This window comes from Lynx canadensis, chromosome F2, assembly GCF_007474595.2.
Source record: "Lynx canadensis isolate LIC74 chromosome F2, mLynCan4.pri.v2, whole genome shotgun sequence".
Classification (NCBI taxonomy): domain Eukaryota; kingdom Metazoa; phylum Chordata; class Mammalia; order Carnivora; family Felidae; genus Lynx; species Lynx canadensis.
Genome location: NC_044320.2, coordinates 37,371,811 through 37,388,981, shown reverse-complemented (window position 1 = coordinate 37,388,981; position 17,171 = coordinate 37,371,811). Strand labels below are relative to the sequence as shown.

The window sequence follows — 17,171 nt, the reverse complement described above, 5'->3', positions numbered from 1 at the left end:
TGTTCTCCCCTCCCCCCATTTTACAAGACAGGATCATTGTTTTAACCCCTCCAAATTGGAAATGGGAAGGATGAGACATAGCAGCAGCCTCTCATCTATGACAAGTCCAAAAAGTTTCTGAGCACGTAACTGTGGGGTTTATACCTTGAAACAAGGACTGGTCTTTGAGCCCTGTCTCTGCTCTTGGAACTGCGCTCTCACCATTTTTCTTCCAGCCCCTGGACCTACTCTCAGAGATCTTTCTTGGTCACATCTGAAGCTCAAATAACCTCAGTCTCTTGTAGTCCAGACTCATGAGTGTATTCATCAGTAGTCATTTCTCAAACACTATTTGATTCCAGAGAATTTATGTACCGATAACCACATCTATGCTCCTTTTCAAGGCATATTCCTGTGCTATCTTGATTCCTTGCCTCTAACTTTAGAGCTTCTGTGGCAAAGTTATACTCTTAATCTAAGCTTTTTTCTGAGTCACTTTTATAATTAAGAGGTTCTAACAGTGAGTGTGATGCCTGTACATAGCCCTAAGGCTGAGTATTAATCTGCTCTCATATTCAAACACTAAACTTTGGTCTCTTGCTGTTTGAGGTCAAAAGCATTTCTAGCTTTGCAAGACCCTGAGTTTCTGGAATCTCTGTTGTTTTTCATTTTTATTTGTAAACTGGCAAATTGTTTGCTGAGCTCACCTCTTCTTCAGAATGCATTTCCAGAGACAGCCAATATTAGCCAACACACACTACTAATGTTTTTGTTTTCACATCTCATCTTCTGGATTAGGTTTATAATCTGCCTCCCAGGTAATCTCAGGCAACAGTTCTACTAAATGTCTTGCTACTTCATAACATGAATTGCCATTTTAATCCCTTTCAATGCCAGTTTCTACTGCCTGACCAGTAAGCCAAGGACTCATGCATTAGGTTTCTGCTGGAACCCTACTTCTGTTACCAATATCTATGTTAGTTGGTATAGGCTAGGTTATGCTGCCTATCAGAAGCCTAGAATTTGCTTCTTGCTCATGCTTTGTGCCCAGGGAGCTCTGTTCTCCATCGTCAGTCAAGGATGCAGGTTGATGGAGTTTCCATCACTTTCTGTCTGCCCCATTGTAACAAGCCACCCCAAAACCTAGAGGCTTGAAAACGCTTGACTTCTCGTGAGTCTGAAGGTTTGGTAGCATGATTTTTCTGCAGGATGAGCCTGAGATCACTCATGCAGCCGCATTCAGCTGGAAGTTGGCTGAGGAATGAATTCAGCTGGAAAGTCTGGGCATCTCTCTCACCATGTGGTCTCTCTTTAGGGAGGCTGGGCCAGGCTTCCTCACATGGTTGGCAGGAGGGCAAACCCCAGTAAGCAAGCTTTACCAAGCTTCTTGCCCCACGTTTGCTGAGATCCCATCGGCTGACGACAGCCACATAGCCAAGCTCTGTATCCGTAGGAGAGTGGACTAAGCAAGGGCATGGGTGCTGGGTGTGCGGCTGCTACAACCAGCTAGACTAGGAGTCAGCAAGGTTTTTCTATAAAAAGTTTCTTCTTCACTAAGTATTTGAGGCTTTGAAGGCCAAACCGTCAGACCAAAACAAGGACTTATTTTGAAACCTCCGGGGGAACCTAGGTACAGGTGCCTAATTTCTCTGGTAGATAGATACCTAACTCTCTAATCCCTAGAGCTGCCACTGTACAAAATGCTTGGCCTTGTGAGCAGTTTCTCTACTGGGGGAAAGAGACAGGGATAGGCTCCGGAGAATTAAAGTCCATGTTTCTTCCATTCTAGTGGTGAGTGAAAGGGACACCCAGCAAATTTTTCTGCAGAGTCCAGGTTTTTGACCAGAAGAAGTACCTTTAAAGGTTTGGGTTCATTTGCCTGCTTCAAAGTCCCTTGGGCAGTTAACAGAAACCATCAGCTTGCCTAATCTTCACTCTTAGAAGGTACTAGTGTCCTCATTTCCTAAGGCCCAAAGATGACTGTGAGAATGAGCAGAACAGTAAATACATCCTTTACTGATCCTCTCCCTCCCTCCTCTGAGGGGTGGTAGTTCTCTGCTAAAACCCTGGGACATACGCTGAAGTTACGCAGAGTCACTGAGAGAGGGAAATATAGATGTTTGTTCCAGATGAATAATCCCACATCTATAAGCCTAGTAAAAAAACAGTTGACATCCTTTGCATATCATACAAAATAATAAATGTGAGTGTTTCTCAAATAATACCTGTTTTGCTTTAGATTCATGAGCTGAGCCATTTTTTAAGTTGGCTGCATTCCAGATTTTATCACAGTCAACTACAGTTTTTATCTTAGAACAGATAAGGCAGATTCAAGATACAGGGTCTTTTGAAACAGATATTTCTGCAAAACAATCCATTTGGGAAACATGTCCATAGAGAACAAATGGACTCTGCTCCTGCCCTCAAGAAGCTGACAATCTAGCAATTGAGTCAGGTGTATAAACAGGCGACTGTACTACAAACAATACAGGCTTGTGATGAAATAGAAATATGGTTAAAATGCCTCAGGAATGCTGGAGTTAGTATCAAGCTGAGGAAAGGAATAGGAAAATGAGAGAGTACCTTCAGGGGAAAAGGTATCCTTAAGGAGCATGTGCAAAGAGACACAGGATTTGGAAAGAACCTGTGCTGGAAGGCATCTTCTGGGCGCCGGGAGTGCTGAGTGGCAGACAAGGGCCTAAGCTAAAGCAGCAGCCGTAGGATGAAAATGAAGGCCCTAGGGGAGGAGCCTGCAGAGCTGGGGCATCTGAGGACTGCTGTGCTCCAGGAGATGAGAGGGAGGAGGCAGAGGTGACGCCCAGGTGCCCTGGGTGCTACACAGTCAGGAGCCACTATGCAAGAAAGAAACCCAGTGACACTGAAGTCCCTTCCGGGTTTGAGTCTGTGACTGTCCCCTGTGGCTCTGTGCACACTCTTTCTGGTACCTCTTCATGTGGTCAGAATTCCAATACATTCATTACATGTCAGGCAGGCACCTAGCTTTGTTCCGTCATCCGGAAATTTGCAGTCGTCTTTTATTTGCTGCCCTAACAGTAATAAAGGGCCCAGACTTGGACTGAATTGATACTGCAGATTATCAGAATCAACATTCCCAAACATAAGGAGGTTCTTGCCCCTACTCTCAGGTAATGTTGGCTGTGAACATGATGTTCTTGGAGTTGTTTTTCAAATAGTTCTGTTCTGTTTTCAAATATTTATCCATTTAAGCAACCTCGGTATTTAATGCTGAAAGGACATCTGTTCTGCTGGCCTGGCACCTGGCTTCTGAGATCGAACTTTTTTTAGGTCTTAGTCCACCTTCCCATAGAAGCAAAATTAATTTTGACTCCAAGCAAATGAAGTTATCTGACACTATTGTTACAAGTTACATGAGAGACTAAGAGACCTTGAGGGGATTATGACATGTCAACAGCTGTTGGTAGGTTTTCTGGTGTGTTTCTGTGTCCCCAGGATATGAAGACATCCTCATGGTAGTAAGTCAACACTCAAGAGCCTGGAAGTTTTTTGCATGTTGCATTTCAAGTCCTGAGTTTCAGGGTTTGTTTTGTTTTGTTTTGTTTTTTTCCACAGAGGTTGATATGCACACGTAAAGCTGGCCCATGGCTGGGCTCCAGCCCATACAGAGCTATTTGCCAATTCCAAAGAAGCAGAGAAGGAAGACACACATGCCCCATCATCCATCATTGTTTTTTTCTACGAACCTTACAGCTGGATATTGAAAAATCTGGATTTGATCTTTCTTTTTTTTTTCTTCATTTCAAGTCAGCTGTATAGCCTGTACACATAGATATAAAGAAATATAACCAAGAAGTGTTTGTGGTATTGAATCAGGACTTAAGACATTTGAAAGTAACCATTTCAGTAGTGTTTCTTATTTCTTTTTAATCAGATTCTGAATATTCTTTTCACAGGTTGTGTTCCTGACTGGCTTTGGCTATGTGTATGTGGACGTTGTCCTTCAGTGTGGCACAGTCTTCATCACTGTGGCCCCAGAAGGAAAAATGGGACCTATTTTAACTGCTACCAACAGGTAGGATTAATTATTATCCCAGTCACAGCATGGTAAGCTTGCCCATTAAAAATTTGTAAACCTGGGTGCCTGGGTGGCTCAGTCAGTTAAGTGTCCAACTCTTGATTTCAGCTCAGGTCATGATCTATGTCATCGTCGTGAGCTCGAGCCCCACATGGGGCTCCGTGCTAAGCTTGGAGCCTGCTTAAGATTCTTTTTCTCCCTCTTTCTCTGCTCCTCCCATGCTCATATGTGTGCCCATTCTCCCTCCCTCCCTCCCCCTCTCTCTCTCTCTCTCTCTCTCTCTCTCTCTCTCTCTCTCAAAAAGAAAGGAAGGAATAAAGGGAGAGAAGAAAGCAAAGAGAGTATAAAATTGAATATATAGCTATGATTAGTCATGTATCCTAGGTATGTATGTATGTGTGTATATAACACACACACACACATAAATACTTCTCTGTTCACACATTCTCACACACACATGCCCAGAAAACATTCCTAGAACTAAGACTCAAAAGAAAGAATCAAGAGGCCCCTGCGTGGCTCAGTCAATTACGTGTCTGACTTCAGCTCAAGTCATGATCTTGCAGTTTGTAAGTTCAAGCCCCGCATTGGGCTCTGGGCTGACAGCTCAGAGCCTGGAGCCTACTTTCAATTCTGTGTTTCCCTCTCTCTGTCTCTTCCCCACTCACACTTGGTCTCTCTGTCTCTCTCTCTCTCTCAAAAATAAATAAACATTAAAAAAATTTTTTTAAAGAATCAAAATTGTTAGTAGATGTGGGAGTTATAACTGATTAGCTAATAATTTTCTGCATTTTAATTTTATAAAGAAGAATGTATCTTATAATAAAGTTTATTATTTAAAAATGTATTTAAAATATAAAATAACAATACTAACTTCCATATGTTTGTTTAAGCCTTTTAAAAAAAAAGTTCCTTGTTTTTCATATATGGTTAAGAACTTACTAATTTGGACCTGCCCAGTCATTATTAATTTGAATTTACAATATTTCAAACAAGGTTGGGTACAATGTTTTCTTTGCCCAGAACTTTGTAAAAAATGAATAGCATAACAATTGGAGACTAAATATAAAATTACATAACACAAAATTTCAAGCCTGCACAACAGTTTCAGAAACATTTGTCTATGGCATTAATAGGGCATTAATCATACTAGCAACAAATTATACATTGAGTGGTAGAAATAGGAAGGGCACAAGTATTTGCTTATCTGTTGAATCAATGAATAAAGGAACTATTACACCCCTTGCTTTAAAGTGCTTACTGGATGCCAGGTGCTATTCTAGGGATGGGGATACAACAGTGACTAAGAAGACCAGAATCTCTGCTCTCAAAAAGATGATCACATTTTCCTAGGTGTAGAATGGAAGACAGAGAATAAACATAATAAAAAAGACTTTATGGGACAGTAGAAGGTTGGCTTTCCGCAGGGGTAAAAACAGCCAGGTAAGAAAGACCAGGAGTGCCAGGGCATAAGGACAGAGAGGACACAATTTTAGAAAACCAGTGTAGGTGAGCCTTCCCACAAAGTTGACATTTGAGCAAAGACTCAAAAGCTGCAAGGGGGTTAGTAATGTGGGTATCTGGTGGAGAGCTTTCCAGACAGAAGGCACATCTGGTTCAAAGGTCTGAAACAGTGGGTCTGACATATTGGAGGCTCAAGGAAGAGGCCAGTGTGGGCCAAACAGAGTGGATGGAAGTAGAAAGAGTATCTGAGGCCAGAGCGGTAAGGGCTGGGAGAGGGGGACATGGTGTAGGACTTAGCTTTATTTCTGAATGAAATGGAGAAATCATCGGAGCATTTTGAGTGGAGAAGTGACATAATCTGACCTAAATTTTTAGAAACTTATCATTTATTTGTTTGTTTGTGAGGTAGACCATATAGAAGTGAGGGTGGAAGCAGTGAAACTAGTTAGGAGACTGTCACCGTTACTCACACTAGAGATGCTGATGGCTTAGACTGCAGTGGGATCAGTGGATGTGGGAAGGAAAGGTCAGAATCTGGATGTACCTTCTAAGAAGAAACCATTGGGTTTTCCCTGATGCACTGGATAGGGGTTAAAAATGGAGACATCAAGGAGGACTCCTAAACTCGGGCTGTAAGCAAGTGATAGGATGGACATCAAGGAGGACTCCTAAACTCGGGCTGTAAGCAAGTGATAGGATGTGGTTGTCATTAACTGAGATGGGAAAGACCATATGCAGGTTGGGGTGGGGTGTATGATCTAGAGTTTGATTATAGACGTGACAGGTTGAGATGTTTCTTAACAAAGAAGTGACAAAGTGGAGAGGCAGTTAGATGTAGGAGACTGGCACTTGGGTGGTCCTGGGCTGCCTATGTGACTTTGGGAGCCATGAGCACCCAGACAGCAAATCGGGGCCGTGGGAATGAGTGAGATCTCCCAGTGGGGGGGGCCCAGACACAGGAACAGAAGAGGGCAAGGGCTGAGCCTTGGGCACCTTAATTTTCAGTGATCAGGGAGAAGAGGAAGGGGTCGCACAGTGACTGAGAAGTAGAAGAGAAGACCTATAAAGGAAGTGTTCCCAGAGGAAAGGAGTTATCGACAAGGTGAAATGCCATTGTAGGTCAAGTGAGCCACAGACTGAAAAGCCATCATTCAGTTTAGCCACACAGAAGTCACTTGGTGAGTGTTGCTTTGGCAGACTATGGGGGCAGAAGCCTGCTTGGACCAAGGTGAAGAGAGAATGGAAGGCAGCCAGCAGACAATGTGTGTAAAAGTTTTTAGGTGAGAGGGCAGAAAACTGAGTAGTAGCTAGAGAAGGAAGTGGTGGAGTTACAAGAGGGATTTTGAAGACAGGAGAAATAGCATCATGTTTATAAGCTGCCGATAATGAAAAAAAAAAATGAGGGTAAAGGAGACGGGTGGGTGGCTAAAGTGATGTCCTTAAGGAGGTGAGAGCAGAAGGATTTTGTGCACCGTGACAGGTTGGCCTGAGGCAGGAGCACCGCAGTCCAGATCTGGAAACGGTAGGGAGAGCTGAGCACATGGCCCAGATGCCACTAGAGGGGCCAGGATACAGGGGGCTCAGGGTGAGTTTTCTTCTCTTTGCTTTACTTTAAGGTGAGGAGTCTTGGTGGTTTGATTTTACCTTTCTGCCTTGAGATGATCATGATAGAGAATTAGTGCGCAAACGCTAGAAGAATTTTGGAGTACAAATCTGGTGTTGACAAGGGAAGCATGTACAGAACATGACAAAAGCTTGTACTAGTCCCTTGGGGGACATTCCCCAGTACTGTCAGGAGCGTGGCAGGTTCTGTCCAGACACCACAGTCTGAAAGTTGAATTCTTATTGTTTCTTGCGAGAACCTGATGGAATATCAGGAGGGGTGTAATAAGGCCCTATTGAAAGGAAGGAAGGGTGGGAGGGAAGGGAGGAGAGAAGAAGAAAAAGGGAGGGAGGGAGGGAAGGAAGGAAGGAAGAGAAAGAAAGAGGAAAAAGAAAAGAGGGAGACTTATGTTGTTTTCCCTTTCTCTAGAACTCTGGAGAAGATTGTGACATTTAAAATGTTCATCACTCAGTTGAGCTTGGTGGTGTTTGATGACCTCACCCACCACAGAGTATCATCTGAACTTCTGAGACTCACACTGGACAGTGTTTTCCTCCAAATGGCCCCCATGACTGGCCACCTCCGCGGGGAGGAGGCCACTGCAGCGCCCCTTCGGCCTCACTGTGTGGAAGTCTACTGTGGGGACCTGCAGTTAGACAACCAGCTGTATAACAAGTCCAGTTTCCACTTCGCGGTCTTAGTCTGCCAGGGGGAAAAACCAGAACCCATGCAGTGTCCCAAAATGCAAAGCTTCCTCGTATCCAGCAGAGAGCTGGAAGAATACAAGAAAAATTGTTTTATCAAACTTTGCCTCACCTTAACCGAGGGCAAGAACTTCTTATTCGATGATATTAACGAGTTCAGTTTTGAATTGAAACCTGCCCGGTTATATGTGGAAGATACATTTGTGTACTACATCAGAACTTTGTTCCGGACCTACCTCCCTGACGGCAACCTGGCCGGTCACCCTGAGGTACTCGCAGGTGGCAAACAGGTGTTGCCCGCGCAGGTCAGACAGCATGCCAGGGCCTTGGTGAATCCTGTGAAGTTACGGAAACTGGTGATACAGCCGGTGAATCTCCTCGTCAGCATCCACGCTTCCCTCAAGCTGTACATAGCCTCTGACCATACGCCACTCTCCTTCTCAGTGTTTGAAAGAGGCCCCGTCTTCACCACGGCCAGGCAGCTCGTCCACGCCCTGGCGATGCACTATGCCGCAGGGGCTCTTTTCAGAGCAGGTGAGGTCACACGCTGGGGGTCCTTGATGAACTAGAGCCTGGGCCAAAAGGGATTGCTCCTGGGAGTGCCTCATCAACTTCAAGAACTAGGGAGGCACTACTGTGAGAGGGGAAGAGTGTGGGCTTTGCGGTTAGGCCTGGATTTTTTTTTTTTTTTAAGTGGGCTCCACACTCCAACTTAACTGAAAGTGGAGGGCTTGAACTCACAACCCTAAGATCAACACCTGAGATCGAGTCGGAAGCTTAACCGACTGAGCCACCCAGGCGCCCAAGTCAGACCTGGATTTAAATCCACACTCCACCACTGCCTAAGGCCTTGGGCAAGTTACTGAACCTCCCCAAGTCTCAGTTTCCTCATCTCTAAAATGGGTTTTAAGATTCCTGAGAGGATAAAATAAAAGGACTTGGCACTTAATAAACACTCAACCAATAGTAGCTTTTATATTTGCTATGATGCAACTTAGACTGTTAATTCCATTTAGCATACACTTTTTAGATCCCTGCAGGTCCAAGGCTCTGTATGGGCACATCAGTGCAGTCTGGAAAACCAGCCCTGGGCTTAAAAGAAATCCAGTTGTAGCTTGTTGGCTTCCTTCATTAAGGTCCGTGAATAGCTGTAGGTGAGAAATTCAGAGGATTTGTGTGCTCATAAGATGCGTAAAGAGCCCTCTACCTACCCAGTGTGGCCCTGCCAGTCTAGACAGATCGCAAAAAGAAAGTGGTTAGTGTCTCGGCTTGTCCACAGACGTGAGATGGAAGTTTGTGGGGGGGTTGTTTGAATATGAATATGAATATTGTATGGTGAGTACTGTGTGCTGAAAGACAGAGTGGTCTCAGAATATTCTATGGTAATTGGCAACAAAACACATGTTCCTGACCTAAATTCACTCCAACATGGTTTCAGTTTGATTACTCAGCTCCTTATGTTCCCATGAATTCAGGCAACAAACACCAACCAGTGTTGGGTCTTGTAGGTCCTTTCTAGCAAAAAACATGGCAGCCTTCCTTTCTGAGAATAACAAAGGAGAGAATGTTTGTAACATTGTACTTAGTGAAAGCATTCCCATATAAGCTTAACAGTGTAACAGTAAATGACCCATGTTGTTGCCCCACTGGTGAGATTACATTTTCTCCATAATGACATTCATAGAGTCAGTAAGGTTACCTAGAAGTCTTAACTGAAAATGACAAGATCAGGGGAGGGCCCTGCCTGCACTATTGTTTTGATAGCTTGCACAACAATGAAGAAAATATTTCTCTCTTGCTAAGAAATCACTTAAAAATAAGCAGTTAACATTTCAAATTTAATAGATGGGTATATTTATAAACAATTCCAGAAACTTAACCTTTCAGGCAGTGTTTGCTTTTAACATGAGAAGCGGGCACGTAAGTGACTGAGCTCTGATGTGGGGCCTGGGAAGAACTAAGCCTCCCACCAGGCCACCACATAATGCTGAAGTGTGGGGGGACAACCATGCAGGTAATGAGCTGGCAGAGAAACTCCCAACTGTGGCACCAAGGAGCCATGTCCCTGCAGCCTGTGTGCTAAAAATGCTCTGTTTTGTTTCTTGTTTTTAATGAGCTTTCACAAGAACATTCTGTTTGGATTTTTTGTAATCTACCTAAAAATCCTCTAAGCTGTTGTCCCAACCTCATTATACTCTGGGACAAGAAATTCTAATATAGAGGGCCAAGTTTTTAGAGCCTGTTGAGAATTCTGTTACTAAAAACCTACAGACAAAAGGAGATGGTAGCAGGTTACCAGCACCCAGGTAGAAGAGGCTTCGAGAGAATGTACTAGCGTCCTCTTAGAGGAAGGGGGAGGGCTGGCCTGGGAGTGAACAAGTTGCATCTGTATCTCACGTGGGTCAGGATTCACCCACTGAACTTGACTAGAAGGTTCTTAACTGGGATGGTCGAAATACCCTGACCTCATTTCTAGGGAAGTTTGTGGATTCACCTTGAGGAGGTTTTAAAAGTAAACAGTCAAGTAACTAGAAATGAATAGCCTATTTGAAGGAAAGAACGTGGGCTTTCTAATCTCCTGGGGTCCCTCTACACCCAAGTCTCAATTTGATAGGAAGTCAGACCGACACTCTTTTCCAACAAAATCTCCAGACATACAGGCAAAGGATACTTGCTTCTGGACGATAAAGAAGGAGTGTCCTCAGATACTTCCTGCCCGTTTCTGGCTAGCTCCCATGCTGCTGAGAAGTAACTCTGGTCCACACACGGCCCTCCCATCAGGCAGTCCTCCTGATCCAGGAGACCTACCCACCTTCGGGTGGCTGGGGGAGCCAGGTGGGGAGGCTGGGTGGGATCCCTTCACTCTGCGCCCACCGTGCTGACTCTGAAGGGCCCATTGTAGATGGTCTGTGCTTGGCAATATCTTACTCTCCTTTCTTTATCCTGTGTGTGAAATCTATGGAGAGAAGGGGAATTAAGATGTTTCTAGAACAACTTCAACTTGCCACCTGCAGGTAGAACCTTATGACTATTCCAGGTTAAAGGGAATCTGCTGTTTCTTTACCTGCAGAGTGAGCCCTCCAGGGAACCATATTCCACAACCTTCTTCAGTACCCTGCCTGCCCATTGCAGCCCAGGCTCACAGAAAGAGGGTGGGTGGGCTGAGCAATGAGGTAAACCTCGTTTGGAAGCCCAGCCCACGTGTCCAAGCAGTGGGGAGCAGATTGTGAGCCCTTGACCTAATCTCAGAGCCACACTTGGAGACAGAGTAACACCAGGTCAGCCTCATCTCGGTCCCCTGAGGCTGCTACCCCTGAGCCCAGGGAGAAGCCCAGTCATTAGCTCATCCTTATGTAAAGGGATGTAACAGCACTTCATTTGCACAGTGACCTTGAGCATGCAATAAGCTGAATGCCTGGCACCCAGAGGCCCTCCCATTTATAGTTCTTACCTTCTGGAACTGATTCCCTCTTTTAACCTAAACCCTAGTGGTATCCTCCTGATGTTCCAGAAAAGAGGAATGGACTCAAAATTTAAGAATGTCTTTCTCTATGTGTAGGGGCTGGGCCCGGAACCCTTTAGGGTTCTGGCGTGGTTCTTGCAGCCACACCTTGCTGACCCTCTGGGACCAGTGACTTGACCGAGGGTCTGTCTCAGGCTTGTCCTCCAAGAATCTACTGGTGAGGCAGGATTCGCTCGCACACGCGTCCTGTCCCCACGGCCTCCCCACGAGAGCACTCTTGGCCACAGTCTGGCGGGGGGTCCGTGGTTCCCAGAGGAAGTCACCTGTCTAGAATCCTGTGCTTAGCCCTTGGCCCTGCCGGCCCCTCCAGTCCACTGGGTGAAAGTGCTGAGCCCCCTCCCCGGGGAGCAAGGTGAAGGGAAGCCACGGTGAAGTTCACGCACAGCCGCGTTCCCACGAGGCAGCATACACCGCAGTCAGGCCACTGAGCAGGCCGGCCCCTGGCAAGCCCCTGCTCAAATAGGAAACCAGATCCAAAGCTCCCCTCCTGGGACACTGGAAGGGAACACTCCCTCTCACTAACCTAATCAGTATGTCCATGTCACCAGTGTTTACACAACTGAAGCTGGGGTTGAAGGGGAGACATTTGTCTGGCTTCAGCTCTGCTCCAAAGGAAAGCACTCAGCTGGGTAGGATTGGGAAAGATTAAAAAGAACTCCTCCATCCTTGTCAGAACTTTGCCTCTCCTTTGCAACACCCCATTTAGCATCTGGCCTCCTCCCCCTCCTGGTGCCTCCGCTGCCCTGAGGTGGTTCTAAAGACAGCTTCCCAGCCTGCAAACACCTGCACCCGGGGAGACCGCCTTTCCTCGGGTGCATGGGAACGTGTGTCCCCTCGCACGCGGGTCCCTCTTAGCGGGAATACAGGAGACTCGGGCAAGGAAGTCATATTAAAGCTATTTGTGAGGCTGCCAAAGGATCGCTTTGATTTATAAAGTATGAAAGTTTGCCATTTATGAATTCACAGTGAATGAGTTATTTCCCAGATTGTGCTCCAGAGGAGCTTATAACATTCTCAATTCCAGTGTGAAAAATGAATTGCAGGGAAAATGGGTCACTGTTCCCCAATGTTGAAAGTGCCGCATTGAAGGTCTCAGTAGCCCCTTCCCGTTGGTCCCTTCCAGGCTGGGTGGTTGGATCTCTGGAAATCCTCGGCAGCCCCGCAAGTTTGGTGCGAAGCGTCGGGAATGGCATCGCCGACTTCTTTAGGCTTCCGTACGAGGGGCTGACCAGAGGCCCGGGAGCCTTCGTGAGTGGAGTCTCCAGAGGGACAACGTCATTTGTAAAGCACATTTCCAAAGGTAGCTACTTTGGTTTCTTTTCATAAAGCCTCATGTTCATTCCTCCCCTTATTTTTCCTTTTTGAAGAACACATTACAGCTTTCAGGGCCTTCAGTGTGCCTCTACCTTTGTTTAGCCCGTTAGATTGCCGTGAAATGTTGGATTTGTAACAAAGCTCACATCTAATGCCTTATGTTTTAAACAGATCGCTGCTTGCCTGCAGTGTGTGAAAATGTTTCAGAAACTTCAGAATCTTAAACCTCCCATTGGGAAAACAAGCATTGGCTCAGCTGTTATTCCATGCGATAAATACAGAAATATTAAAGGTGTTCAGGACTTCTGCTACACATCAGAAACCCTACACTGTGTTGCCTCTTCATTTTTTTAAATGTAGATACAGTTGTCATAACTTGCGGAAGGACATGGATACGTTTGGACATGGAAGCGGATTTGGAGGGGACCAGCCAGCTTTCCTCCAGCATATGCCACATCAACAGTGCCATCTTGTGGCCCGGATAGGTCACGGGGCACAGAAGCCAGACTGCTGCCCGCATGAAGGGGAATGTTTTCGTTTTACCCCTGTGTGTGCTTGACGATATTTTGGTCAGGTTGGCAGTGACTCGGGAACTAACAAGGGCCATCTGAGTCCCCTTTTCTTCTCAGCAGGAGGCAGGGAAAACAGGGCAAAGGGCTTCTCCCCCATAAAAGGCTTTTTAATGTCAACAGTGCTGCAACTCTGTTATGAGTGGGTAGGTTATAGAAGTCTCCAGAAGGCTCAAAAGCAGAGGAGCCTGAAATATGAGCGCCCGTCATCCTAGAGGGGGGCTGGCAGGAGAATGGCAAGAGCAGTAAACCGAGTTGTGTGGACGAGGCCGGGCCCACTCCCCTGGGCCCCGGCCGTCCGGGAGGCCTGTGAGCTGAGAGCCGGAGGAGCTCACCGATGAGTCACTGGCGGATTTCTCACTCCCGACACTTGAGTCTTTGTGGTTCTGTTGTTTTTATTTTCAAATAAGACAACCGACACCTGCTAAACTGAAGCCCGCAGTAATTTTAGCATACTGACTCACTGAACGTGTTTTACACTTGTTCTCTCCTTCTCTTAGGGAAATCTGTCTCATTTGCTGCTGTCTGCGTGTGCACGTGGACTTTTTCTTTTTAGATTACTGGTAAAGATGCAGCGGCAAAAACGACATCTTCCGTCTCCTCTTGGAGCCGGACATCCTCTCACAGATGAGTGAATTCGTTAGTGTCAGGATCTGTCCATTGATGTCTTTCAGTGTGGCTTCACTGAGACCTGTACAGACTTGCCAGAAAACCCGACATAGTCATGGCTTTCCCGTGTCTTCTTTCCTTTATTGTCCTGTTTTCAGTTAACACCCCGAGAATCAAAACCGCGCATGTTCTGTGCGGCACCAATCGTTGTTGCCTCTGAATGTCCGGTGATACAGTTTAGGGTATCCCTCTGCTATGAGAGATGAAGGGGGGAAATAAATTTTATTCCTAAATAGAAATATTTCTTTACAATCTAAGATTCAGCAGCATGACCTTAACCTTTAAAATGAGAGCAAATTTTAACTTTCAAAACTGGGCCTCAGTGAGGACTTCAAAACTGAGTGCTCTAGCCAAGCCTCCACCATCAAACAATAGCGAATGCTACTTTCATCTGAAACTCTGGGCATTTTTCTGACAACAGAGATTCTCGCCTGACCCGTTTTGAGGCGTGCCGTCACCCTGGTGAGAAAGTGTTAATCTTCGCCTTTTTTTCGCAATTTTCTTCAGGCTGTTGCTTCAAGCTGCCCAAAGGAAGCCCCCGTCACTCACCACCTGGGCAGGTCCCAAGGCACCCCTCCCCCACCACCAGCCCTGTGAGGACCGATCCCCGGGGGCCCCCCATGTATGTGACCATAAGGCCAACCCACGTGCTCTTGTGCCCTCAGGTACCCTCACCTCCATCACCAACCTGGCCACGAGCCTGGCCCGGAACATGGACCGCCTCTCACTGGATGAGGAGCACTACAACCGGCAGGAGGAGTGGCGGCGGCAGCTGCCCGAGAGCCTGGGCGAGGGGCTGCGACAGGGCCTGTCCCGCCTGGGCATCAGCCTGCTCGGTAAGGGGCTGTGGGGGACGCGCGCTCATGGCTCTGCGGGCCGGCCAGGTGCTCAGTTCCCCGGGACTAGGGGTGGTTGTACGGTTTCCATCCTTCCTGCAGGCAAAGCTGAGGCTCAGGGAGAGGAGGGCACTCCCTCTGCTTCCTGCCCTGCATCCATGAGGCACTGGGACAGGACCTCCTTACCAAAGCCATCAAGCAGCCGTGATGGGGCTGTCCCCTGACCTTCCCGGATAGAGGCTCACCTGCACAGATGCCCAGGCTCTACCCACCCCCACCCCCCCCGCCCACATAAGTGTCCTTCCATAGGCACCCCCCAAGCTTGTGTCAGCACAAGGACAGCAGCACAGGGCCACTGTTCGCTTGTCAAGGTCACAGGCAGACGTTGTGCCACGCCCTCTCCGCCACGCACATATGGCAGACGCTCACCTTTGAGAAGCACTTCAGCGGCGTGCGAACGTCACATAAACTTCAGTGAGGAGCCCGCTTCTCCCCTTTTATTTTTTTCAAGAGTGCAGGCTCAGCCTCGGAGTAATTACTGTTTGTCGAGCAGCCAGATGGTATAGTTAGAAGTGAAGATTACCGTGGATATTTCCAAGGACTACAAATGTTCGAAAAATAAGTTGCTTTGGAAAGATCTATAAAAAGGAAGCTTCAGAGCTGAAATTTTGCAGAGCAGGATTTTCAAGGGTATCTTTTGTTTATTTGTTTGCAAAGGAATTTAAAACTGTATTGCTTGGCAGCTGGCCTGCTGTGCATCAGAAGGAGTGTGCATCTCAGGGAGATCAAAGTGCCCAGAGCGGGGAGAGCAGAGGTCAGACAAGATGAGCTTGAAAGGATTTGTCCTCTCTCCAGTCTGCAGTTCTAGCCTCAGCCCGCAGCGCAGCCAGCCGAGGCCCTGGGAGGAAGCAGTGAGATGTTAGCTCAGGTCAAGTTACTGGAAATTGTTTAAGTCGTAACATTCTGTGGTGTGGGGCACTGTCGTGTGTTGGTGCGCGTGTAAACTGGGAGGCTTACGTATGACCTGGGATGGAACTTCCAGGTAGAGGAGCCGCCCGGAGGCCAGGGTGTCTGCTCCAGGGAAGGCACAGTGGCATGGGAGAGAGCCACATTCCTGAGGGGCCAGCGGACCCAGACAAGGGTGTCAGGGTCCTTTCTTTGTGACCTCAGGCATGTTCTTCTCTTCTCTGAACTTGGGTTTCTCCTTTGTAAATTGGGGCTGGTAATAACATGATTTAGAGGTAATAATAATGACCCGTGCCAGGCAAAGGGTCCGTGTTTGGTAAACAGCACCACTGATACTCATTATTAGGTTCTGGTAGCAAAGAAACTGTAATAGTTGCCTCATTTCAAAGAGCGTCCCACCAGAGAAAGACAAGCAGACAATGGCGGGAGCAGTCTTGCTTTAGTTTCAGTTCAAGGGATCAAGTTGCTGGAACCACAGGAAGTGACTGAGGTTATCTTGGAGGCTTCAGGTCATTGGTTGGGGTCTTTGGGGTCTTTGGGGCCTTTTTTGGCTAAGAATCATGGGCTTCTAGGCCCTCTACACTGGGCAGGAGAGCTTCCTTCCCTCTAGCCAAGCTCTGTTTGGGGTTCACAGGTGCTCAGCAGAGGAGACCCGAGCTGGCTGGCCTGTGGCTGTGTCCCTCCCAACCAGTCCGTCCTTCTCCCACCCAGACAAGCCCACACCCGCTACCCAGATGCCACTGTGTAAAATTGGGCCTGGTGGTAGAAATCCATTATGTGAGGAACCACGATCCTCCCTCTGCGGTGTCCCACTTTTTAATTCGGCGCCTGTTGTTAACCAGGCCAGAAAGTCCTAAAACTCTCATCTTTGCTCTATCACGTCTTGTACAACCTCATATACATGCGAGGGAATCATTTAGTCTGTCTGTGAAACTTCTTCTTCTGTGAGTGGGCTCACAGTCTTTCTGCATTTCTGGTAATTTCCAAAGACCTGGGAGTTCTGTGGATGATGGAAATCCCTTCTGGGTGTGTGCTGACTGCACGTGCAGGCAGCCGCCTGACCTTGGGCCCCCAGGAGCACCGCCTCTAGCCGCGCACCCTGAGCGAGGCGCCCATTGCCATGCTCCTCAGACATTTTTAGTTCCCAGTGGGCATCTCCGAGTTGGCTCCAATCTGCCCCCTTCCCTCTGGGAGTTCAAGAACTCTCTGTCCTACTCAATCACCAGGTCATCTCAAAAACGTCCAGTCCTAGAACTACCTGATGTGTAGCAGGAAGACAAGAGGAGGGACAAGAGGAGGACCAATCAAGTCCCTCACCTAGGAAATTCTAGATTTATCACCGTTTAATTTATCCCCAGAAATGGTGTTTACAACTGCTAAATGCAATGAAGTGCCTGGTTGAAGTTAGAGCTATTATCATTTTGTTTGAAACCCATGCTGAGTGAAACCAGAATATTAGTTCCTCGGTTTCTTCCTCTAGAAGAAACATT

General features: G+C 47.0%; 1 protein-coding gene across 2 annotated transcripts in view; it reads left to right on the top strand.

The window, feature by feature from the left end:
• Positions 1 to 17,171, top strand: part of VPS13B (vacuolar protein sorting 13 homolog B) — an 820,834-nt gene that overhangs the window by 790,717 nt on the left and 12,946 nt on the right. For both annotated transcript variants that reach the window (XM_030304021.2, XM_032591891.1), the window contains 4 exons: positions 3,912 to 4,030; positions 7,530 to 8,338; positions 12,451 to 12,627; positions 14,545 to 14,715. In XM_030304021.2, coding sequence (XP_030159881.1) covers positions 3,912 to 4,030; positions 7,530 to 8,338; positions 12,451 to 12,627; positions 14,545 to 14,715 — 1,276 coding nt within the window. The remainder of the gene's footprint in view (positions 1 to 3,911; positions 4,031 to 7,529; positions 8,339 to 12,450; positions 12,628 to 14,544; positions 14,716 to 17,171) is intronic.